Source organism: Equus przewalskii, chromosome 2 (assembly GCF_037783145.1).
Source record: "Equus przewalskii isolate Varuska chromosome 2, EquPr2, whole genome shotgun sequence".
NCBI classification, from domain to species: Eukaryota; Metazoa; Chordata; class Mammalia; order Perissodactyla; family Equidae; genus Equus; species Equus przewalskii.
In genome coordinates, this window is record NC_091832.1 from 51,969,234 (window position 1) to 51,996,033 (window position 26,800).

General features: G+C 47.2%; 1 protein-coding gene across 1 annotated transcript in view; it reads right to left on the reverse strand.

Annotated features, from left to right (window-relative positions):
* The window catches only part of PEBP4 (phosphatidylethanolamine binding protein 4), a 186,328-nt gene that overhangs the window by 78,765 nt on the left and 80,763 nt on the right, over nucleotides 1-26,800 (reverse strand). Inside the window, 1 exon segment of the mRNA XM_070611304.1 lies at nucleotides 13,706-13,804. Within this exon segment, the coding sequence (XP_070467405.1) occupies nucleotides 13,706-13,804 (99 nt within the window).

The following is a 26,800-nucleotide window of genomic DNA, read 5'->3' on the forward strand; positions in this document are numbered from 1 at the left end:
TGCAGACATCATCTCATTCAAGTCTCACATCAGCCCTGTGAGCTGTGTGGTGTTTTTGCCTTTTACACACTGGCGCTCATGGAGGCGGGTCATTGGTTCAGGATCACAGAGCAGCCATATGGACCCAGGTCTGTCTGATGCCATTTTCCTGCTTCTATCACTGTGCGCACTGCCTCATGCAGCACAGGGCCCTGCTACTGGGGACGGGTCCTCACGGAGGCACCTGTTCCTGATGTGCAGGAGACACAGAGACCGGAGACAGCAGTGGGAGAAAGCTAAGGGTGGGGGCAGGGCTCTTGACCTCTGCTGCCTGGAGGCCAGTTCCCGAAGAGATGGAGGTTTCTTTTAGGGACATGTATATTTCTTAGGGAAAAGGCAGAACATGAGCTCACTCCTTGGGAGACGGTTTTGTAAAAGCACATGCAGACATGCATCTACACACACGCATGCACACACACATATGCACAAACATGCACACACACACAGGCATCCACACCCAGAGCCGCCACAGCATGGCTCCCCAGCCACCGCGGCCCTCCCCCCACCAAACCCCGCTCTCCCTCCTACCCTATATGTGCAATCTTGCGAGAACTCCACCACTCTTAAGGTTAATAAGGCTCATTTGCTTAAGATAGCACCTGTTTCTATGGTGACTCCTGCCACCCAGAATCTGTTCATCAACTGAGACAAGAAAACAGTGACTTCCACCCTCTTTGAAAGGAAAAAGCTAATTCTTAGCCAAGGGCTTGACAGGCCAGCAGCCCAAGGAGCTCTGGGCATCTGTCCTTCCACCCTATGTAAGTCCCTCCCTGGGGACCCTCCCCCACACCCGAGCAGAATCCCAGATTCTTCCTGAGCACTCTGGACCGTGGTTTCCTCCTCCTCCTCTCTCTGGAAAGCAACAGAGCCCGCTGCGGGGAGGGAGGTCGCTTTCTCCTGCCCCTTGGCCTCTGATGTCTCCACACCAACTGATTCTACCGTGCCTTTCTGAGGCTGGCAGGAGAAGGCCGGGAAGAACTTGGGCCTTCCTCCCCATCCTGCTGCCCCTACTCAAGGCCTGTTGCTCACCCTGGCATGCCTGGATTCCTGCAGCCACCCCCAGCATGCCTCCCGCCACGGGGCTGTCCTCCTCCAGTAGCCGCAGCAGGCTGCTGGCTGACTGTCCTAAACCAGGGCTGTCCAGGCCTCGCCCTGCCCACTGGCCCACTCTGGTCCTGAGGCCTGGGGCTGAGGTTTATGACGCCGACATGACACTAGTCCCAACTGCAGGTCGCAGCTCACTAGAGAAGTAGGTTCCAAGGCAGATGTTGCTAATAATAAAGCTCCAGTTGAGTGCTTTACCTTTCAGAATAAATGGGAGCAGCTTCCGCGCTCTCCTCCAACAATGCCACTCTCTCTGGCGGTCTGAAATGCTTTGTTGACTGGAGAGCAAGCGGGCAAGTGCCCAGGGAATTGCATGAAACATGGGAGCTTGTTTTATGTGTTTGGAGGCCCAGGGGAGTGTGTTCTGCATCTGAACAACATTTTGGGAGAAAGAAAGGTTAAGGACTGCCGCCTAGAAGAGCAAGGACGGACTCACAGATTCTCAGCTCTGGTCCTTATCACCCAAACCTACCTACCTGTCTCATGCTGCAGGTGAGAAAATGGAGACCCACAGAGGGGCAGACCCTGGAGCAGCATCACCCAGCTCACAAGTGGCCTAGCGCGCTAGTCTTCTGAATCCTGGTCCCAAGCTCTTTCCAAAGGCTCACGTGGTCCCCTGCTAAATAGAACTGCCTCCTCACAGCCTCTAAAGCCCTCCATGCCCTGGCTTCTCAGCCTCTGTTTGCTCTCCTCCCAGTGTGTGCTCTGCTTTAGGCAGGCTGGTGTCGGGCTCACTTATCGAGGCCCGGCAGCAGAGAGCTGGAGGAAGAAGCTTACAGACGTGGCACCCAAGCTCTTGCCCGATCCCTGACAGAGGCTTCTTCTTGAACATCTCCAAAGACCACTCCCTCAGCCCCTCCTCAAGAGACACCCTTACAGCCCATGGATGTAAATGCCCCTCACGTGTCCTAAAGTCAGGCCTCCCCTCTCAGCCTCTCTTCTGACTGCCAGGCTCATTTCAATCTCCTACTTGAAATCTCCACTTGATACTTAAAGAGCATGTCAGAATTAACATGTCTCAGACAGAACTTTAGATCCCACCTTGCACTCCAACCCGCCCATCTCCCAGTGTTCCCCATCTAAGTGAATGGCTCCAAATCAAGGAGTCATGCTTGGACCATCCTTCACCCTCCACGTGTAATCCATCGGCAAGTCCTGTCAGCTCTTAACCTCAAAATAGACCCCGAAATGTCCTCTCCATGTCCACTGCCCTCACCTTGGTGCAAGCACCCTCATCCCTCCCAAAGGAGCAAGGTGGCCTCTTGGGGCCACCCTGCTGCCATCCTACACAGCAGTCAGAGTGATCTTTTCAAAGCACAAAGCAGTTTTCATCCTCCTGTTTAAAGTCCTCCGAGAGACCATGTGCCGAGCTCCGTGCCCCGGGCCTGGGGACAAGGCCCTCAACAGTACTTCTCAGTCTCAGATGTGCATTTTTTTCTTTCTTTCCTTTTTTTTTTTTTATTGTGGTATGAGCACTTAAATGAGATCTCTGCCCTCTTACCGAATTTTCGAGGGTGCACTATAGTATCGCTGTTGTACAGGAGATCTCGAGAACTTAGCCACCTAGCATAACTGACACTACACCCTCTGAGCGGCAACTCCATTTCTCCCACCCCTAGATGCACATTTGCATCAACTGGGGAGTCTGAACAATAATGCTGCCTGGGCTCCACTCCCAGAGAGTCTGACTTAGCTGGTCTGGGTGCATGTCCCAGGGGATTCTGACCAGCAAGTGGTCCGGGTTAGGAACCTCTGTCCTCCATAGCCTCCCTCGCTGCCCTCACTGAGCTCGCCTCCTGGTCGCTTCCCCCTGATCACTCTGTTCCAGCTGCACTGGCCTCCTTTCTCTTCCTGGAACACACCTAGACTGTCCCTGTCCCAGGACCTTCGCTCCTGCTCTTCCCTCTGCCTAGATGCCCTTTCCTCCCTTGTTCACCTGGTGAATTTCTACCCTGCTCAGGGGTCACCTCCTCTGTGGAGCCTTCCCTCTTGCCCACCTTCTCTTCTCCCATGAGACTTAACTCCATTCCAACACTCCCCACTCTGTGCTGTAGTCATTGATTCACTTCTCTGATGCCCTCACCAGGCAGGGAACTCTTCCTTGGAAGGGATTTGACTTTGTAAACTTTTGATATTCAGGGCTTGAATGACACCCACTGCTAAGATGTGCTGAACACATGCAGAATGAGTGAATGAACAGAGATCTCTGACCAGTGCAGAAAAAGGGGAATTATAATCTTCAATGATGTAAAAGACTCTACTTCTATTGATGTGACCTAAGTTATATTAACTTTCTTAGCTGCTGCATTATAGCTTGACATTCTATTATTAGCTTAAAAATTAACTAAAACTCCTCTGATCTTTTCCCCTCCTGAACTCCTGCTATGCCAGATCTTCCCCATTCTGTACTTGTGCAATTGACTTGAAACCTAAATATAGAACTTTAGATTAATCCCTATTAAATTTAATTTTTTCAATGCAGGCCCATCCTTCCAATTTGCCAAAATTAACCACCTTGTGTCACCCATCATATTAGCAATTCCTTGAAACTTTGTTTGACTTACGAATTTGGTGGGCATGCTATCTGTAAAGATAGTAATAAGATGGGGGCCCATGCATGTCACCAGGTTGACACTAATTCACTAGTCTACACACTTCAGGAATGGTTTGTTAACAAGACACAAAGCCACCTAACATAATACTCATTGAAGCTGTATTTCTCCCCCCTGCTCACAAGGTCATCAGGATTGCCTTGGTCAATCAAGCTGTACTGTGCTTGCTTACAGCTTTCTCTCGGTCCATGGGACCAGTGCATTTATCAACAAAGAAATCTGAGTGGTCAGGTGTGACTTGTTTTCAGTGAACCTCTGTTGACTCCCAACGTTCACTGTTTTCTACGTTGTCTCAGGCCATCTACTTATTAAATTGTTAGTGAATTTTGATTCGGATCAAAATTTCACTCACCAGCCTCAATTTGGGAATTTACATTTTCCCAGAAATGACTTTGTGATTGTAAACCTAAGCCCTTTCTGGACCTTGAAGGTGTAACTCTGCAGATTGCAGAAAGGCTTTCTCAGGAGAGGGGACAGAGCAAGTAATGGTCCACGAGGCCTGAGATGCACGGGAGGTCTGAGACGCCACAAGCAGTTCAGCAGGGACACCATGGGGCTGGCGGGTTAGGCAGGGCCAGACCCTCAAAGGCCTTGAATAAGGTGCTGACCACGTGGGACTCTGTCCTGATGGACTGAGGAGTCACCGAAGGGCTTCGACTAGGGAAGCAGCACAATCATATTTTTATTTTTGAAATATCATCCCAAGAAGGAAAGATAAACTTTTGTAAGGGGTAAGATTATAGGAGGGGGCCCAGTTAGTAGACTTTTGTGATAATAATCTAGAGAGAGGTGACAAAGGACTAAGTTAACTCAGCTATCTTGACTTTTAATTCTATGTTTATGATTCTTTTTCTACCCCATTCAAACATCTGATTTTTCGGTTATTCCATTCCCTTCCTGGAATTCAGTCTCTTGTATCTTCTGACTTTTCCAGGTCTGCTCACAATTCAAGACCTAGTGCAACTCCTGTCTCCACTGTGAGGTCATCAGAATGATGTCACTCCACCTGTCCGTCTATCCACCTACCCAACCACTATCCATCCATCCATTCATCTATCTATTCCTTCCTTCATTCTTTTATCCACTCATTCCTTCATGCCTTCATTTATTGATTCATTCAACATTTACTAAGGGCCTTCTAGGTTCTGGGGACTGTGCTAAATGCTGGGGATATAGTAAGACCAACATACAGTTCTGCTTCCCAGGAACTCATGGTCTAATTGGGAGAAGAGACTCATAAACAAACTCATGTGATGAGGGCGCTAATAGAGATTTGGCTGAGTGTGGTCGGAGCACAGGGCAGGACTGACTAACATGGTCCGCGGCCATCAGAGTGAGCCTTTCAGTGGGGGTGGCATTTGGGCTGAGCCTTGAAGGAGGAGTTGCCTCACCCTGTGGGGGAGGGTGCTCTGAACTCTCACAGCTCTTTGAGCCTAAAGAGTCCAGTTAGAGCTGCCGCTGTACCCTGTGAGTTCTCCTCTCTCTTTCCTGTACTTTGGGCTTGTCTTTCCAATTGGGTAGCAGAAAAAACACATTTTAAATTCATCGAACATTTATTTATCAAAAATCTCTATCTAGCTATCAATCAATCAATCCTCTATCCATTAATATTTTTTAATAGCCACACTGCTGAGCGCACTGCAGGTAAAATCGTTGGTGCCAACACCTCCTTGTTAAGTCTACTGCCTGAGGTCGCTTTTCCACTTAAGGTCTTTTAAGTGATAACCACGTGGGCAGCTCGTTCTCCTGGCCAGGCCCTATCCTACCTCTTGAGAATGACATATGCTCCTGCCCATCAAAGGCTCAACTTTCTAGGCTTCCTATGGAGGGTGATAGCAGATGGAAGGAGTAGAGAACCAGCAAATATATAGCACCTGCTGAGGGCCATGTGCTGGGCGCTTTACACATTTTATCTCATTGAGTCCTCACTACATTACTGTGAGGTTGACGCTAGTGTCCTCTTTTACAGATGAGGGGACAGACTCAGGGAGGTAAATAATTTGCTCACAAGAAGTTGGGGAATCTCCCTCCCAGGTCCATGCCGCACTCGAAGGCCCAGCGTCAGGGCTGTGTTATGACTGAGGTGGGTGTGGCCAAGAAGGGAGGCTGAGGGCAGAGGGCCAGGACCCTCACACCAGCACCATTGCCTCTGTGCGTCCACACCTGGCCCCGACATGAGCTGTCACACGGGCCAGGCCTGGGTAGCGGGGGTAAAATCTCCCGAAACTCTGAGAGGTAATCTGGCCTCGTGACTCTGCCTGTGGGCTCTGGGGTCAAATCCAAGTCAGCCACTCCCTAACTGTGAGCTCTCGAACAAGTCGCGTAACCCCTGCAGGCCTTAGTTTTCCTGTCTCTATTACCCTCCTCTTTGACTTTTGTGAGGATTAGACGAGCTGTCCACGAAGGCACACTGCCCCACATGCATCCTAAGTGCTCAGACGTTTTCTCTTGTTTTCTTGCTTCCTCTCCCCTCTCCTTTTGCTCCTTCTTTTTATTATTCCTTCTTTAGTTATTACTGTTGTTGTTATGTGTTATATATAACATGAGCTGTACGAAGAGTGTGTCTAGCCAGGTGAGGAATGTGGCAGATGGGAACATGGTTTGAAGCTGCCCAGGGGCACATCTTATAGGTCTCCGCTCTAGCCGTCTGTGCAGTGGGGAGGTCCCCTGGGCCACCCGTGAGTGAGTTCTTTCAGAGATAGGCAGCTGCCTCCTCTGTGGAGTGTATGCTCAGTTCTTAGGCAGTTCAAATTCTTAGAAAGTTCTTTCCTATATGGAGCCAAAATTTACTTCCACGTAAACTTCACCCATTGGTTCTAATTCTGCCCAGTGGAGCACAGCAGGATGTCCCCGTTTTCCAACTCGATCTCTTCACCTTTTCAAGCACAGCTTTAAAGGCAGCTCTCACGTCCTCACTCCGCTGTTCCAGCAGGCCACCACTCTACCTCTTTCAGTTCCTGCTCACCTGCATGGTTCCTGCAGGGCCTCGCTGTTCCGGTGGCTCACCTCACACTGCTCGCTAGCCTTCTTAAAATAGTGTGGTCAGAACAGAAGACATTGTTGCAGGTGTGCTATAAACAATGCACACCAACAGAACTTTCCTGGGTCAAGGGACGATCGCTGTGTCCAATATGCTGCCACCAGCCCTGCTTTGTCTCTTCCTAAGCGTGTGTGCTTGGTGGTGGGGACGGGGTCCCAGGGGACAGTGCCGGGCCCAGGTTCCTGATGTTAGGGTGGGTGGGTTTGGACTCTTTGTCCCACTCTTATCCACTTTATAGCGCTGGCCACGAACGGGACCCAGGGCGCCACCCTGCATCCCATCAGAGCTGAGCTTCGAATTGGGTGAGAAAGACAGTGCTGTTCCCTTTGGGGCATCTATGGGTGTGTGTGAGTCAGGTGTGTGTGTGTGAGAGAGAGAGAGACAGAGAGACAGGGAGAGAGAGAGAAAGGGAGAGTTTTCTGCCTGATCCAGGAATTCTCCTGGATGGCAGAATTGGTTTCCATAACGACTTTCTGATATAAACATATTTGATAAAAATAAGTTAACGGCGGAGCTGTGGTGGAGCACGATTCTCAGAGTGGAGAGAGAGAGAACACTCTTCGAAGAACAGCATCTTCTCTCTTTTTCACCCCTCCCGGTCAGCCTCTCTATACGTACTTTCCGTAAACCACCCACAAAGCTGTTTACCGCATTCCTGTATCTACGGCCCCTTCCTGCCTGAACACATTGAATTCATATTCTCTCTCGCTCTCCCGCTTTCTCCTTAGTTACCTGAAGCATACAGTATGTATGGGATAATATGATAAATTCATTTCCAATTCACTGCATTATCCCTTGAATATTTTAATGACTCATTGAATGGAGTAAAAAAAGCTATTTCAAATGAACAATTATGCTGCATTAGTCTGAGGGCTGATTATATTTAAACACTGCTCCCATGGATAACAGGACACAGCGACCTCAGCACACGAGAGCTAATTTGGCTCTTATCTCCAAATAATTGTACACCGCAAATTACCATGAAAACCTAAAGGGCTTTAAAAACATTCATCAAAAGATAATATTCCACTTTGTAGCAACATTTTATTTAAATTATTTTGAATGGGAGTGAAGGCATCTCTGGGGTGGGACAATGACAGCAAAGTGGGGACCGAGAGTGATAAGGAAATGGCGAGGGTGCTGGGCTGTGTTAAAAATAAAAGCGAAAGTGTTGGGGACTGAGTGCAGCCCTGAGAGGGAAACACACTGTAGGCCCCTCACCCTGGCTGTGGCCTGGGATGAATCCTGGGGACACTGATCTGGTGCAGGGGGTCACAGGGCAACTCCCAGGAGCTGAATGATGGGACTACCCCCCTCCCCCAACTACTACCTCCACCAAAGCACGCCTGGTTCAGATCAAGTCCTCCAGGCTGGACCTGAATCCGCCTAGACTCGAAAGGCAAAAGGAGAAGCTGTTTGGACCACAGGGTTTGTGTGGTGGGACAGTGTCTAGAATTCTCACGTTGCAAAATATGAATCCAATAGCCTTGGGGAAGGTGCTAAATCTAAGTGGCTGCTGTGGTCAGATCTCAAAGTTGGGGCTCTAGGGGAAAGAATCTCATTTATTGAGGTCCTACTATTTTGTTCTGTGTCAGGAGCCTTAATCTCCTTGAACACTGGGAAGCAGATACTATTGTCACGTCCATTCTAATGACGATGAAACTGAGCCTCGGAGATTCCCACTGGAAGTAACGGAGCCTGGTTCATCTGACCCAGAAGTGCAGGCTCCTTCCCCTCCTCTTCAGGGTGGCCACGTAAAGTCTGCTTTACAACGAGGGCCCGTCTGCATTGTCCCCACCGCCCAACGCCCTTTGCGGCCCATAGATCTCTTGGGGCGCATAAGCTAAGCCTTGTGGGTGTTTATTACTTAAAACGGACTCTAAGAGCGCAGGGCGAAGCGTGCACAGAGAAGTGCACAAGTATTGGCAGCAAAACTAAAATACGGGTCTAAAGAAGGAAATCACGAATTAATCCTGTTTTCATGGTTTGACCTCTTTGCCTGAACTTGTGGTCCTGATAAAGATTGTTTATTCTTGTTCTGTTTATTATCATTACCTTGCTTCTGGGCATATAGAAAATCAGAATATATAATATATATAATATCGATGCATATACCAGAATAAATATATATATGTATGTATATATATTTAAATTTCTACAGGATATGCTGCTGGATTGATTAGGAACAAAGATAAATTTGCCTCTTTCTATAGCACCTCTCTCTAGGGACGCTTCTCCTCTTTGCAAATGTAATTTCCTTTTTCCTTGTCTCAACCCTGAAGAGTAAGGGTTTGTGTCAGTTTTACAGACCAGAAGCCGCAGTCTCAGAGAGGTCAAGTGACTAGCCTGAGGTCACTCAGTAGTGGGACCGCAGATTCAAACAAAAGTGTCCTGACACGTGCTGACCGCATAACGGGACGCAAGGGGCTGTGATCATAGCCTGTTTATTGGGTGTCCCAATTATCTTATTCACCTACTTAGAGGTCCTTTAAAACAAACATCTCTCATTATGGAAAAATTTAAGCCTATAGGAAAGTAGACACAACAGGGAACTAACTCCAAGAGGGCCTTTTAATTCTACCAGAGTCGGCTGCGCCTACGGCTGCCAAAGGCCGAGGGAACTGAGGAAACAGGAACTCGCCATTTCTCTCTCTTTCTTAAAACCAAAAAGATATTCAGGGCAAATGCTCGAATCATTGATGGTTTCTAGGAAGATTTTCCTTTTTTGAAGAAAAAAGGTACTCCTGTCTCCTTAATTGTTCTTAGTGTTCTTTGTCACCAGTCATGATAGTCTTTGTGGAAAGTATTAATATACCATCTTTCTGTGTTCAATATTCCCATTAACAATAAAAAGCCTAATGAAAATATCTGCGTAAACAGCCCTGAGCACTAATTTCAGAGACAAATAGAAGACGAACCAATAAGCGTTTCTTCTGAAATGAATGATGCAAATTAATTGATACCTTAATTAGGCTTTAGCATGAAGATTATTAGATTGCATCAGAGCCCAAAGACATCTTAAAGGAAAAGCTGAGGATGTGGCTCTGGGGGAAGAAAGACTCTCTGTGTCAATGCGCTGCCAGAATTTCTTTTGCTCAAGAGAGATTTTCATAGCGGGGCGGAGAAGCTTCATGTGTCGGTTCCCGCCTGCCCTAGCCTGGCCAGGTTTGGGGACTGAAGTCTCGTCACGTCCCTGAGCTGATGGGTACTCATGGAGGTAGGAGGTTCCACCCTGAGCGAGCCCCTGGTGCCCTCGTAATCCCACCCGTGCTGCAGCCTCTTTCTCTGCCTCACCGAGTTGAAGCCCTCAGAGGGCAGAGACTTCTGCCACTTTGTCTGTGTTTTTGACCCCAGTGCTAGCGGTGCCTGACTTCGAGCGATAATGATAACATGACAGCAGTCATGCAGAGCTCCCTGTGCGAGCTTCATAGCAAGAGTGTGAGGTAAGGACCTTGGTGTCCCCACTTTACAAGTGAGCATATTGAGACACAGGTTGAACGATTTTCTCCCAGAAATCACACAGCAAATACTAGTGGATTCAGATTCAAACCACAGCAGTCTGGCTCCAGATTCCTTGTTCTTAAATGCCACGCCGTAGCAAATAGCGGTCGATCTATACTTGCTGAATTAAATGAACAATGGCTACCATGAACGCTGGCCCCTCCTGATGGAGTTCTCTCCAGTTCCTAGTTTTTATTTAAGGACTAGAGCTTTCTCCTACTCTCTCCTAGCCCCTGCTGTCCTCTTTGGGTGACTGCAGATGGTTCCTATATTCCTAAGAACTGATTGAGGTCCTGTTTCAATCTGGGCAAACAGTCTGAAGATTGTCTCTGCTGAGGGGCTCCCAGGGCCATGGTGACCCAATTAGGCCTGGGCCCCTGATACCAAGGCCAGCCTAGCTTCCACCATGTTTGCCTCTGTGGTTATTGTGTGTCTCAGGGCCATCGTCACTCCCTGTCCATAGGGAGTGACTTTATGGCAGGCCTTATAGCTGAGGCTGCTTACTGCTAAGGGGTGATGAAATACTTTTATGGGGTTCAAAATATTTATCAGGTGCATTTGTTTACCAAGACAGCATTCCCTGGGGAGGTTACCCAGAAGCATCCACCCATAAAAGGTAATGGGAATTAGAGCCCTGGGATGGTGGGGGAACCCAGAGATTCTGTCTCCCACCTGACAGACAGGGCATGGTGGCACGCCCCTTGCCACAGTGGACCTGGCAGGAGAGGTGCGATGTGAACACAGATCACACGGGACGGCAGGAAGGGCGTGCAGGCTGAAGTTGGGGGGCCTGGATTGAAGACCCACGCCGACAACCCGCAGGCTGAGAGACCCGTCACTCAGTCTCTCCAAGCTTTGCTGTCTCCATCTATAAAACGGGGACAATGCCTAGTTCACAAAGTGATGGCAAAGATCAAAAGGAAGTTTCAAAAGTGATTTTCACTTGAAAATCGTTCCACAAATGGGTGATATTAACAGTGACCAAGGCATTCTGACGCTGAACGCTTCCGTCTTCCTTCAAGGTGCTAAGCTCTTCCTGGGTGCTTGTTAAGTGTGGACGCTGTGTTCTCTCTGACTGCTTGAGGTGGTGCCCGGGAATGTGCATTTCAACAAGCTGGCCGGCTGCTGCAAATGCGCTCTGATGTTTGAGACCCCTCAGCAGCACTGACGCCACCCCAGGGGAAGTGCTTCTGGGTTTGATTGGAGCCCTCTCTTCCTCTGGCCAAAGGCCACAGCCTGAGACCTCCACAGCCTGGTTTGTACACTGGCTTGGCAGTTGGTGGAATTTGGGAGCTGGTGGGCCGGCTGAGCGGATATAGCTGAGGAGGGCTGCTGCTTCCTGCTGGACCCCCAGATCATGGAAAGTGGGTGAAAACTCGACTGAAACCGAAGCCTCCTCCAGCCTAAGCCGGCAGGCCAAGGGCATACCCGCCAGGTGGCCCTGGTAAGCTCTGTGGCTTAGCAGCCTTGCTGGACAGCTGCCACCTGCCACCTGCTCTGCTTCTAAGCTGGGATGCTGAGGCTGAACCCAGGTTTGCAGCGTGGCTTTGTGAGAGAACGGTCCTGAGTGCACACTGAGGTGGGGGAGGCGGCCCGGGGTACTGCAGGCCTGGAAGGGAGGGAGTCTCGTGGCCCCAAGGCCCCTCACTCTGAAATCATTCCATTCTCCACAGCTTCTGAAACCTGGCCTCAGAATTGCCCAGCAGACCCCTCTTCCAGAAAGCCTCGTGTGCGTGGGGCAGACTGTAAATGTGGCGTCCAGAGCAATACTACTCTCTTGAGAGTTTCACCCCCTTATGACCACCAGGTGTCCCAAGTTCAAAAAATGGCAATGCTCTCTATTGGGGCAGGATCCAGAATCTTTCCCCTCCCTGCCTGGCAGCGTGAGCCTCCCCCAGGTCTGCCCCTTTGCGAGTTTGTGGTGTTTCAAGGCTCTTCAGTAGGCCCAGGGGCGCTCGGAGGGGAATAGGTTGGAGCAACACCCCTGCTTTCCCTCGGGAGCCTGGCTCAGACGCTGTCCAAGAAGCTGCTGCCGGAAGTCTCCTGGAGGGAGCTCCTCCCACGGCCGCAGCCAGGGCTGCCTCCAAGGAGGCACTGTCCACCTGAGCACCTTCTGAAGGGCCTGTGGTCACTGGGCAGGGCTCGGTTGCCAGGGCAACTCCCCCCACACCCCCACTCCAGTGGCTGAGAGCCCCTGGCTTCCTCAGGAGAGTCAGTAGCTAGTTCAGACTGATACCCCTTCCTCCACCCCATAACTTTAGAAGGGAAAACATAAACTCCTTGTATTTGTGGCATTCTCTACATGTTAGCAAGTGCTCTCAGTAGGCTCTCTCACTGGATCATCACAACAACCACATAGAGAAGGTAACAGGGTTCCTGTCTTACGGAAAAAGACAAAATGCCCAGAGGGTTCAAGACGCTTGATGGAGACCACAGAGTTGGGAACCAGCCAAGCCTGGATCCAAACTTAGTCTTCCTAGTTCTGAGTTCCCATTGTCTTACGGGCTTGATGCCTTTGCACGCGCCATACAAAGGCCATCCGCAGGCTTTCTAGGCACAGATGCCTGAAGCTAGTGTGGATTTTCCCAAAGTGCACTGCCAAGCACTCGTGAACAAAAGATTCAATAGTCAAATGAGATTGGAAAATAAATGCATATTATACAGTGCATGTTATGATATTCAAGGCTCTAAAAAGCCCTTCAGTGATGAATGGGATTAATTGTTTAACTCAGAGTCTCCAAAATTTGTTTGGCAATAGAGCCTTTTTTTCCCCCACATAATGCCCAATAACAATCCACCAGATTTGCATTCCTCAGACCTACTTCGGCTAGGGTGTGCCAGGCTTCTTCACAATTATGGTGATGACAAAGGGGCAAAAATGAGGGGAGGCCACTTGTTTCTGTCCAAAGAAAAGGAAATTGCCCCGCCTCTGGCCCACCAGGAGGAGGCGCTCCTGCGGGATCCCCCCTGGCCAGTACCGCCACCAGGACTGCACAGGATCACCCGGTGCCCCAAATCCAGGCCCCTGGCAGTGATGTGCTGGAGCCAATTGTTAAATTTTCAGGAATCTTGTGACTCAGTCATTAAATCATCAGTAGCTTGAAATTGGCCAAGATGGGAATAGTTATACTACAGGAATCAGCAAACACTACAAATTGGGGCTTTCCCCTCCTACCTTTTATCCTGAGAGACTGTTGACCTGTGCACCACTGATCCTGGGACATTTTTTGAAATTGTTAGAAATCTTGGGGAGGTGCTGTGACAGGTGGGTGCTGCAGGCAATCTGACAAAGAAGTCCTTGCTTATCAGAGTCCTCAACCCTCCTTACTGAGAGCTGAGAACTGCACAGAATGATAATCTTTCAGCTACAATCCCACATAAATCAGAAAGTGCCTCCTGGCCTGCTTACCTTGATGTCTGTCACCAGCCAATGTCTCCAGAATTGGGCACTGGGAGAAGATCGGCTAGGGGCATCCGGATCCACCATCACCAGGATGTAGGTTGCACCCTGTAACACATTCACCAAAAGCAAATGTAGCATCTAGAATTCCGACAGGAAAACCACAAGGTGCAGACTCTCCTTTTAGCTCAGTTCTGGCTAAAATGACTGACCAACCCCATGGCTTCCTACCCAGTTCACCCTTGATCTCATGACATTCCTCTTGTGTCACGTGTTTATTCTCAGGGAAATAGAAGCCCATTAAGCAGTTAGCTCAGTAGCCGCTTTCCCTTTATGAAGAAGAAGTCAAACAACCTATTTCCTATGCACCCAAGTTCCCAGCAACGTGCTGTGCCGGGTACTGCAGAGGAGACAGGAGACCCGAGACAGGGCTTCTGCTCTCAGGATGCTCTTGGTGGAGTCCGAGAGACTCACTTTTCATTCAGCAACTCTGCGAGAGCTTCCTGTCTGTCAGGAACCGTGCCAACTGCAAGAAGTGCCATTCATTCCTTCAACAAGCATTTGCTCAACACCAACTATGTGCCAGAAACTAGTCTAGGTGGTAGGTACCCAACAGAGAACAGGAGAGTGTGACCCATGCTTTCAGGAAGCTTTTCTTCTAGGTAAGAGACAGATTTAAAAAAACAAAAAACAGGAAATGTAAAGTTGTGATTAGTACTACGATTAAAATAAAATAAAGTGGGGCGAGAGGGAGAAGCACTCTGAGAAGAGGAAACAGCTACTCCAAAGGGCTTCGAGTGGGAGAAAGCAAGGGTCTGGGGAACAGAAAGAGCGCCATGCGGCCGGGGGCTCGACACGGCAGGGTTGGCAGGTGGGTGAAGGCCCCACCGCAGAAGCCTTTGTAGGCCCGGCTGAGAAGTGGGGCTTAAATCCATAGAATAATGAGATTACTCATGGAGAGATTAGACATGGAGAAGAAAAGAGGTGTCATGACTGAACTTTAGAACATGCTAATGTTGAAAAAGAGCAGAATCTGGCAAAGGAGCCTGTGAAACCAGGGAGGTGGGGGGATGCCTGAAAAGTAGGTATCGTGGAAGCTAGGGCAGAAAGTGTTCCATGCGGTCACCTGTGGCAGACGCTGCCGAAAGGTAGAGCAAGATGAGGACACAGATGTGACAATGTGATTTGACAACTTGGAGATCGCTGTTATCTTGGCAACACCAGTTTCATTGGACTAGAAAGGACTGATGTTTGATCACAATAGGTAAAAATGATAAAAAAAGAAATTTTAGTGCAAAGGACAGCTGAGATGTGGAGTGACTGTCACTAGATAGGAAGGAAGAGTCAAGAGATCTTTTTTTATTATGATTTTTGAAAAGATGTGTGACAGTCAAGCATGTTTGCAGGCGCATGGAAACGGTCCAGTAGAAAGGGAGATATAGATGGTAGACAGGAGCATGGGAATGAATGCAAGAGGCAAGAATCTGGGGGGTGGGAGGGGAGAAGATCCAGAGCAAAAGTCGGGGGGCCAGCCTTTGGTGGGTGCAAAGGACACGCATTAAGATGCAGGGGAACTGGAAGATGTGGTGGCAAGCAATGACAATACTGTCTTGTGATTCCTTCTATTTTCTCAGTGAAATTAGAGGAAGGTCATCAGGGCAAGAGGGATTATAGGAAGTTTGGGGACAGAGAAGAAGGTGTGAAATAATCATTTTGGAAAGTGAGAAACTGAATGTATCATAGGTACGTAGTGAGGTTACTACGCCATATTACATCCTACAGCTGTGTGCTTTTTAACTGTTCAGGTGCAGACGTGGAATAAGTGGTTATTGAGCCTAACGTGGATAGGGACTTAGACTGGCGAGTAAGATGGAAGAGAAGGGAGTAAGAGAGTAAGAAGTAAGATAAATGGAGAAGAGTCCTGGGCCTCCTCCGGATCTGGAGGGAGAGACAGACATAAGTACGGCATGTGAAGTGCCTGAGTAGAGGAGCACTTGCCAGGTATTAAGGGAGCACAGAGGAGGGAGCCTAGGAAGGCTTCACAGAGTTGTCTTGTGAGCTTGATTTTGAAGCATGAGCTGATACAGTGTCAAGTAAAGGCCTCTCTAGGCAAAGAGAAGGGTGTGTTCAAAGGCATGCGGTCTCTGGGGAATGGCCAGAATCTTGGTGTGCTGGGAGACAGGGCATCTAGAAAGGAATGGTAGGTGACAAGGCTGAAAGATTATTGAGACCAGATAATAGAAAGCCTTACATGTCTTAAGTCGTTTATAATTTGTTTTGTAACAGGACCCACTCAAATTGTTTGAATAGACAACTGACATGATTAAATGTGGCTTTGGGAAGGCACATGATGAGGAAGAGTAAAAGACTAAAAGCATAGAAAAAAAAGGACAACTGAGATATTGCAAAGAGGGATCATGAGGGCTTGAAAATTCAACTAGGAGCAATAGAGATAGAGCGAAAGGAGAGCCATTCGTACCTACAGTCACCAGTACGAGGTAACTGACAGGCAGATGTGGGAGGGGGAGAGGCCCAGGATGACTCTGGGGTTCTCTCTTGGGAAGTTAGGTGGACTACGGTAGCATGAATATTAGGAGTAACAAATTTGGGAGACAGCGAGTTCGGTGTGGAAACATGCAGGCAGAGACGTCCTTTGGATGGAGCTATGAGGCTAGAGCGCTCTCAAGACTTGGCATGTGGGTAGTGGACATGGGATGGATGAGACTGTTGGGGAGAACTTTAGAGTAAGAACAGAAGAATTCTGGGAACTCAGAGGGGCGGGGAGAGGAGAGACTGAGGAGAAGACGGTGAGGAGGAGAACCAGGGAGCATAGCGAAGAGAAAAAGGGTTCAAGGAAAGTGGGGCTAGGGTCAGTACCAACAGAGCCATCAAGGGAGAGGATCACAAAACAGCACTGGCCATGACAACCCGGGAATCACTGGCAACTTTCCAAAGAGGAGTAGTTTAGAGCTAAAGATAGTTTGTTGAATGTTAAAATCCAAAAGAAGCAGTAAACCACTTATTAGATATTAGAGGAAAGTAAATGAGAGCATAAAGCCCAAGGAAATCTCTAAGAACTCAGAAGAAAAGGATAAAGTGATGAAAATATTAGGGGGAAAGTAAGATTATGACTTAAAGAGCCTGTGTGTGTGTGTGTGTGTGTGTGATCCGAATGCAATCCCAGAGAGAAAGACTATCTAAGTGATACATCCAAGAATTGGTCCTAGCCAAAGCAATAAAAAAACCAAACATAAACAAAGTATAAATGCTGTAAAAGAATAAATAAAACCATCTATCCTCTTTCCGTCTTTTCATTAATTATTTTGCAAATGACATGACTGCCTCCACAAGAAATCCAAAAGATTCAGCTGGAAACAGCTGGACTAATATTCAGTACAGTGAAAATGCACACAAAATCAGTACTTTTCCTACAGCCTAATAGTTGTCAGAAAATATACTTTTAAAATCCCATTTACATTTGTAATAAATAACATAAAATATCTAGGAATAAACTTGATGAAAAATCCAAGGCATATGCAAAGAAATCAAAACATTCCTGATGTAAGTAAAAAGAAATCTTGAATAGATGGAAAGAGACATACTATGCTTTTAAATCAAAATAATCATTTGCAAATATGTCAATAATCTCTTAATCAATTAGTTAATGTAACACAATCCCAATTAAAATCCTAAATAGATGTTGTTTTGGGAACTTTCTGGAATGATTCTAAAGCTCAGCGTAAAAGCAGAAAAAAAAAAAAGAATTAGCCAAAGCAATATTGAAAAAGATGAAATAGCTGGATGGTATTGGTTTTGTAGATATTAAAATGTATTAGAAAGGCACAATAATTAAAACAATGTGGAGTTGATTAAGGAATTAATAAGTAAAGGAAGCAGAATATAGAATCTAGAGAGAAAATCACACCCTTAACATAAGTGTATTTAGTATGTGATCACATCATCATTAAGCATATGACATTTAATACATGACAAAGTTATTTCAGCTCAGCAGGGAAAGCGCACATCATTCTGTAAGTGCTATGGAGACAACTGGCTCACCACATGGAACGAGTAAACTTCAGTCTCTGCTTCTCTCATACGCCAAAAAACTTCTAGATTTAAGTGTAAAAACGAAAACTTAATAAAATTATAGTAAATTCATATAATGGAGTACTTTGTTAGAGTTAGATCTTTATATTTTAACACGGGAAAATATCCACAACATATTACTACGCAAAAGAAGGAAGCTGCGGATTAGTGTGTACAATATCATCTAAAATGTGCAGGAAAACTTCTTGTATCTAACTATATATATATTTATAGATATATTTGCATATGCATAGAAAATGTCTGGAAGAGCACACAGCAAACTGTTAACAGTAAGTGGCATGAGGGAAAAGATTGATATTTTCAACTAGATATAATTTTGAAACTTTTATATGACAAAAATGAAAGCAAAATTCAAAGACAATAAGCCGGGAGAAAATATTTACAAGAGCCATGATAAAGGGTTAACATTCTTACTATATAAAGTATTTTTTAAATCAATAAGAAAAAGAGTAATAACCCAATGGAAAAATAAATGACATGAGCAAGCAACTCATAAAACAAGCAATATAAATGATCAGCAAACACATGAACAAATGCTCAATTGCACTCAAAGATATGCAAATTATAAATCAAATTTCATTTTTATCTATAAAATTGACATTTAAAAACAATCTTTATCCCGAATGTTTAAGGTATGTAGAAGCAATGGGTAGGTTACAAAATCTTGTGTAACATATAATTTCATTGTCTTTGTGATCCAAAAGAGGAGACCAAAGACATCCATCAGACACATATAGACCTCTCCAAAGAAAGAGAACTAGGAAGACAGGAGCTGAGCTGTTGACTGATTGTCTCTAAATGACGGGTAATTATGAACTATTTTCTTCTTTATGCTTTTCTGCATTTCCCAAAGTTGCTTCAATAAAATGCATTGTTTTTACACTTAGAAAAAAAGATTTGTACTTTAACAAAAGCCGCTATAAGAAGTCTCAGAACCCTCAGTCTTCTCCTGGTCAGACAATACCCAGGGAACGGCAGGCTTCTCCTCCTTCCCGCCTCCCTGTCACTGTCTCTCCCCACCCGCCACTGCTGCTCTCCTACACTGATGTCTGCTTGTCTAGTGGGGAACTAGGAGATTGGTCTTCGTGGGTGAGTCTGTGTTGCATGGCGCTCTCTGAGGTGCTTACATCTGAGATTTACCCTACATCCCCTTCCTGCTAGGCAACTCCATAGCAGACCTCTTCAAAAACTCAGCAGGAAGGAGAGGGCTTCTGTGGCAATGGTCTTGTACCTTGTCTCTCAGTGCAGTCTGGGAGCTGGTTCCCAGCCCTTTCAAAGACCCCCATTGCCAACAGAAGCTCCCTAGCAAATATTTGGCAGAGAGGGGGGTGGTGCTCACCAGATAAATTGGGAAACAGGCTGTTCAAGAGCTTGGCTCTTAGCTAGACTTCTGGAAGTCTGACCCAGGCCCCCGCCTGTTCTCTGCAGGTCCTTGGAGCACATCAGCTGGTTAGGGTGGAGTAAAGGAGATCAGCTAGTCTCTTGGCACGTGACACTCATGTCTGACCACGGTGGGCCATCCTGCAGGCACAGCCAAGAGCAAGACATGTAGTCAGCACTTCCAACAATGGATTCACCTCCTGAGATCTTTGTACTCGCCGCATGTCTTCTTGCTCGGCACAGAGACCATTTTATACTTCTTTGGGGGTGTCACATAGATCTAGTGAATGGCGGGCACGCAATAGGTAGCCATGAATGCTCATTGCACTGTGGGCTGGGACTCAGCTAAGTATTTCTCCTCTCTGGCTTGTTCCTGGAAACGGAAGAGACAGAGCTAGGTGGTCTACTTTCCTTCAGGTTCTAACATCCATTCAGTGGATTCTGAAATGTCTAGATATAATGTGAAAGTAATCCTGCTTATATGACCCAGCAGTCCTACTTCTGGGTGCTTATCTAAAAGAATTGAAATCAGGATCTCAAAGAGACATCTGCACTCCCGTGTTCTTTGCAGCGTTATTTATATGGCCAAGATGTGGAAACAAATCTAAATGTTCATCAATGGATGAATGGTTAAAGATAACGTAGTAAACACACACAATGGAATATTATTCAGCCTCAAAAAAAGAAAGAAATTCTGTCATTTGCAACAACATGAATGAACCATGAGGACATTATGCTAAGTGAAATAAACCTGTCACAGAAGGACAAATAGTGTATGACTCCACTTATATGAGGCATCTAAATAGTCAAACTCGTAGAAGCAGAGAGCAGCACGGTGATTGCCAGGGGCCGGGGGGAGGGGGAAATGGGGCAATTGCTGTTCAATAAGTGTGAAGTTTGAATTATGCAAGATGAGTAAGTTCTAGAGATCTGCCGTACAACACTGCGCCTGTAGTTAATAACATCGTATTATACACTTTAAAATCCAAGGGAGTAGATCTCACGTTCTTACCACAAGAAAACAAAATTTAGAAATATAAAAAAAAAAAAAGTAATCCTGCTTGAAGAAAGCAAGATGGAATCAATGTCCTCGTCAAACATTTTGCAAAGCCTGCAAAGCTTGGAGCCCGACAGTGCTCTGTTGGCGGGGGTGTGGGGAAGCCTCATACATGCTGTGGGATGCAAAATGGGGGCAGTTTATCTTTTGACTCAGTCATCCCATTTCTGTGATTTTTTCCCCCTAAAGATATCTGCATATTTGTGAAATGACTTTTATATAAGATATTCATTTCAGCCCTGTCCATAATGCAAAACTAGGAAATAACTCGTGTCCATCAGTCGGGGATTGGTTAATAAACATGGATACATACTCACAATGGAATACCTTATAGCTGTAAAAAATATTGAAGACCTCTAAGATCTGATAGGAAAAGCTCCCCAGGATGAATTAAGTGAAAAAAGCAAGGTACAGAACAATGTTTCTAGTACCTTACCTTATTTTTATACAGGAAAGAGAAAATAAGATATTTCTTCACATTGGTTTGTATTTGTAGAAACAAATTCTGGAAGGATATTTAAACAAATAAACGAATGAATAGAGGATGTGGGTGGTGGTGGTGATATGGGTAGATGGGACAGAGCAGGATGGAGACCTCGCCTATATGCTTGTTCTAGCACTGTGATTTTTGGGCCACGTGACTATACCATCTGCTAAAAATAAACTAAAATTATGAAACACAGTGCAATGTACAGTAATCACATGGTGTTATCTGGGAGACGCTGTCTCTAGGGTCTGGCACTGATGCCGAGTGGGAAAGAGGGATGGCCTGGTCCCTTTGGGGCAGGGATTGCTTGGGGGAATCCTTGCTCCGTACTAGCGGGCAGCTAGGGCAGGGCAGCTGCGGGATCAGGGCTCCGGGCCTGGTGCGCAGGGCACAAGCATGGTGCGGAAGCCAGGTTACAAGCCCCGGAGCTCTGAGATTATGAGGGCAACAGAGAACGAGAATTAGATCTGGACTTGTCGGATGAACTTTTTTAAACAGTTATATTGAAGTATAATTTCCATACCACAAACTTCACCCCTTTTAAGCATGTATTTCAGCAATTTTTAGTAAATTAACACAGTTGTGCAACCATCACCATAATCTACATTTAGGACATTTTCGTCACCCCAAAAAGAAACCTTGTGCCCATTTGCAGTCACCTGTTCCCTTCCCCAGCTCCAGGCAATCACTAATCTACTTTCTGTCTCTACAATCTCCTTTTTGCCTTCCCTTAACATTTCACATAAATGGAATCATATAATATGTGGTCTTTTGTGCCTGGCTTCTGTCACTCAGAGTAAGGTTTTTGAGTTCAACCATATTGTAGCATATATCAGGACTTCACCCCTTTTTATTGCCAAATAGTATTCCATTATATGGATATTGGTATGGATTTTTTTTTTTTTTTTTGCTTGAGGAAGATTGTCGCTGAGCTAACATCTGTTCCCAATCTTCCTCTATTTTATGTGGGACGCCACCAAAGCATGGCTTGACAAGTGGTGCTAGGTCCGTGCCTGGGATCCAAACCCACGAAACTTGGGTTGCCAAAGCAGAGCATGTGAGCTTCACTGCTATGCCACCGGCCTGGCCCAGTATGGATTTTGTTTATCCAGTTGATGGACATTTGGGTTGTTTCTGCTTTTTGCTATTATGAATCATTTATGCCATGAACATTTGCTACAAGTCTTTCTGTGGACATATGTTTTCAATTCTCTTGGGAAGATACCTAGAATGGAATAGCTGGGTCATATGTTAATTTTATGTTTAACATATTAAGAAACTGCCAAACTGTTTTTCCAAAGTTGTTGCACCATTTTGCAATCCCACCAGAGTGTACGAATTTCCAGTTGCCCCATGTCCTTATCAACACTTGGTATTGTGTGTCTTTTTGATTGTAGCCACTCTAGCAGGTGGAAAGTGGCATCTCATTGTGTTTTTAATTTACATTTCCCTTATGACTAGTGATGTTGAGCATCTTTTCATGTCCTTATCGACTATTTGTAGATCTTCTTTGGTGAATGTCTGTATGAATCTTTTGTCTCTTTTAAATTTATCTTTTTATCATTCCAGGAGGAATTTTAACAGGTGTGTCCCAACTAGGAGTTAGGGAAACTGGGAGCAGCGGGGAGAGTGGAAATGAAGAAGGTGGACAGGGAAGGGGCTCTTGGTCTGGAACTCTACTCTGAGCCGTCGTCAGAGCTGGATTTGCCTCATTCTTGACCGTCTGGCTTCTGCCCTCAACTACCATCTGTGCATGAGGTTGTCTACTTACCGTCCGTCGCCATGGCCCTGATTACTCCGGCAGGGAAATGTCAGCTTCAGGGATAGCCCCTGCAACCCAGGCGAGCAGAGAGTACCCACTGACACTGACTCCTCAGGCCCAGAGAGCCAGTCTTCTGTCCACTGCCCCGCTGGCCACCTCCAGAGAGACTGTTGAGCCCCAGTCTCCCCTGTCTCCTGTAGAGGCTTTCCTCAGTCAAAGCCCCCAAGCTCCTTCCCAGCCATCAGTCCTCCACCACACCGTTATGCCCTAAATGCCTTTTTCTTTGCCTCTGAGCCAGTCCTCCATTCCTTATCTGCCTCCAAACCCTTCCACTCCGCCCTCTGGAAATGCCGGTGGATAACAAGCCGTCTCCCCTGCATCCTCTGTCTCTCCATAAATTGCTCTGTCCACTTCCTTGCTTTTGCCTGGCTCTCCCCTGAACAGGGCCTCCCCTGAGCCCCTTCCTCTCAAGTGCTGGTGTGTGTTCTCATGCCTCACAAACCCCAGGCTCAGGATCCAGGGAGGTGTCATTGCTTCCTGCTGCCGTGTCCTTCTTCGTGGCTTAGGCCATTCAACCGTATGTCCTCTTTTTGTCTTGGTTGTTATCATCTATGGCCCCCTGGTTGCTGCTCTTTTTCATCAGAGACATTGGCACCTGCTCGTCAGCAGCCTTCCTCTCTTTCCAAGTCATGCAGTCATCCTGGTGATTTCAGCAAACATGGGGAGCACTCATCCAGCACCATAGCCTCTCTGGTTCCTGCATCTTTGCATCTTAAGCAATCTTCTCTTTCTATATCTCAACTATCAACTCCCACAGTCACATTCTGAAACTGTCATCCCCCCAAACTGCTCCACCTTCAAAAGTCACTAGTTCTGGCCACAACCTCCTCTCTGTCCAGCTTGCGTCTTCAGCTGTGCCTACCAGGACTAATCTTTGACCTCAAGGGGACCTCTAGACCACTGGCAACTGTTCTTTCTCCCAGCCCATCAGCTCCCTCCTTTCTTCACTTGTGTCCCAAATTGCCAAACCTGAATTCTTTTGTCCCTCTATCATCCAAACCTATTTTCTTCAAATAACCCAAAAGCTGGGTAAATCCAACTTTCCTTTACTTCTGTGTGTGACCTGAGCAGTGAGCATTCCAGGAGAAGCTCACATCACTGGGAAGGTTGGCTTCGCCATAATTTTTGGTCACCAGCTTAATTATAGGCCCTCAATACTGCTCTGCAATTCTCAAGTCAGCTTGATACCCCACTCTTGGTAATGGCTTTCCAAGATTTCGAAGCTTCTCTGATATCCTTAAACCTCCAACCTTCCCAACTCCCCGCAACCCTCTCTTAGCAGGTAACTTTCTTGGCAATAACTTCTCAGAGAAAACTGAAGCCACTGTGTGGTAAGTTCTTCAAGGTTTTCCTCAAGACCTGCAAACCGTCAGTGTATCTACACTCAACCTCTCTCCCTTCCTCTTATACTGGGAAAGTTGAATGGCCTAAGCCCCCAAGAGGGATGAGATCACTTCCTCCACCTTTGGACTCTCTCCCTTCCATCTCTTTCCTGAAGATTCTCCTATTCCTCCTCATCATTAAGACATGATCTAGTCTGTCATCTTTAAAAAATGCCTTCCTTGGCTCCATAGCCTCCCCAGCGACCCCTCACCCTCACCTCCTCCCCACTTCACAGGCAAACTCCATGAAAGAGCTGTCAACACACACGTCTCCCTTTTCTCACCTCCCACTTACTCTTTAACCTGCTCTGCCCTCATCTCTTCTGCTACAGCCCTTGCTGGTGTCACCACCTCCACGTCACCAAATCCAATGGACACTTTCCACTCCTCATCATATTTGGCATCTCTCTCCGCTGCGCTTGACAAGGTGGGCCACTCCTTTTTTATGAAAATGCCTTCTGCCTTTGACTTCCGTGATTCCATGCCATTCGTCTTCCTCAAGGCTCATTTTCCTCGGGGCTGGATCCTAGGCTTTCTTATCACTCTAACCTCCTTCTCAGGAGTATCAACCCAGAGCCACATTCATTTCTCTAACCCACAACACTTGGAGCTCCAGACCCTCTGCTCAATAACCCACTTCACATCTCCCCTTGGCTGTTTCACCTCACACTAACCATCCCAACAACACTGCCTGGTCTTCCAGAGTTTCCTATTTCCGTGAATGAAGACACCGTCCATCTGGTATTGCAAACTAGAAACCCAGGAGTCATCCTCTTTATGATCCCCACTCTTGCCCTCCACTTCCAATCCACCACCAAGTCTTGTCAATTCCGCCTCCCAAACGCCTCTCACAACTACTGGTTTCCCCTCATCCTCACACCACCAGCTCAGCCCAAGCTGCTTTCATCTTTTGTCTTGTCTACTCTAACAGCTTCCTAACTGGTTTCTTCCTATCTGCTTTGACTCTGTAATCAATTTTCCAGCCTGATCCAGAATATTTTTTCAAAACAAAGTAAGATCGTGTTATCCTGCTGCTTAAAATCCTTCACTGGCTTTCCATGGTCCTTAATGTGTTCTGTGAGGCCTTGAGTACTCTGGCCCCTGCCCACCCCTCCTGGTCATCTTGTACACCTGTCCCCTCACATTCTATTCCACTTGCACAGGCCTTTCTGTTTCTAGGGTTTGCCATGCTCCTTTCCACCTCACGGCCTTTGTGTATGTTTTCTTTGTGTCTGCAATATTTCCTCACTCCCTCTCAGCCCTTTCATCTAGTGAACTCCTGTTCATACTTCAGAACCCAGTTCAGGATTCAGTTTCAGAGGAGTGACCCGTAACCCCTGTTCTAGGTTAAGTTCCTTTGTTAAACATTCTCACTTTTCTTTCCCTCAGACACTCATCTCAGTTTACAATCAATTATATATTCATTGGCATAGTTTTTAATTAATGTCTGTGTCTCCCACGAGACCATACCCTCCTCAAAAGCAGGGATGGTGTCTGCTCACCATTATATCCCCTGCAGAGCACAGTAGACACTCAACAAACATTTTTGAATGAATAAATGAAACAAACACTGCACCTGCCCCAGGTGGTTCACTTGTTCCTTCATTCATTCACCCAACAAGCATTGACTGAGCCCTTACCATATACTAAGCACCATGAGAGGGTGAGGATGAGAGATGAGAGAGACATGGCATCTGCCTTGGAGGAGAGAGTGGTCTAATGGGGAGCTGGATGTGTATGCACATAATCCAAGCGTCCTCTGTGCTCTAGCCAGGCACCCTGCTAGTGCTGCGGTCGCAAACCTGAGGAGGTGATCAACTCCGCCTCACAGAGGATGCTGCCTCTGATCTGGGTCCTGACAAATGGAAGTTGCCCAGGAGGGAAGGCCGTGCCAACCAAAGGAAACAGCATGTACGAGGCCGCAGAGGCACGAGAGGGAGCAGCACGTTATTCCTGGTCAGGGGTGCAGAGTGCCCCAGGCCGAGGGGAGGAGAACCGGACGGGCAGTGGAGGAGGCCAGCGAAGGTGATAGGGAGACAGACAAGGTTGCATATGCCCAGGAGGTTTGTACACGCAGGTGTAGGGTGACATAGTCAGAGACCAGTCATAGAGAGAGAATTCCTGCAGGTGGTGGGTGGGGGTGGGCCCACGCGGGCCCAGTGATGGACGATGGGGCTGTTAGGCTGCTCCGTGTGAGGGATGGTCAGCATGGCCCTAGAGTGGTCATTCTGAGAGGCAGAGCAGCGGGCCACGCCTCTGCAAGGCGGAGATGCCTGGGCAGAGGGCCCCCTGACACGGAGGGCACTCGAAAGTCTCCGGGGCCTTCTGCCCGCACCTCGCCATTCACGGATGCTGTGCGCCTTTCCCACAGAGGAGGAATGAAGAGTGTTCTTCGGACAGAACATGAAGGGATTTCGGTGACAGTCCCCGGTCCTAGAAGTACTGAGAAGGCAGAGCCCACCTTAATCATGTCTTTCATTTTCTGATGCTTTGACATCTAGGCCCTTGTTGACCTTGGAGAGACTGCCCCTCCCAGGGCCAGCCAATTCCTAGGCGCAGCAAACACTCAGCCCAAAGGAAAGCGTGCTCTTCAAACGCAAACGGGCCAATCCAGAGCCCATACCGCACAGCACCTCCTTCACTAGGCGGAGCCTCTATCCCCCGGCCGAACATCGCAGGGCCAGGTGCCAGACAACTAGGGCTGCCCTGACACCCCAGAGTCCACTGGCATTATTCAAACCAGCCAATCCTAAACCTATCTGCCCTGCTTCTCTTCTCTTGCCCATTTTTTCCTGATGAAAATCTCAATGAAGATTCTCACCCACACATTCTCCTCACTCCCTCTGCCTCCTGCCTGACCCTGTTG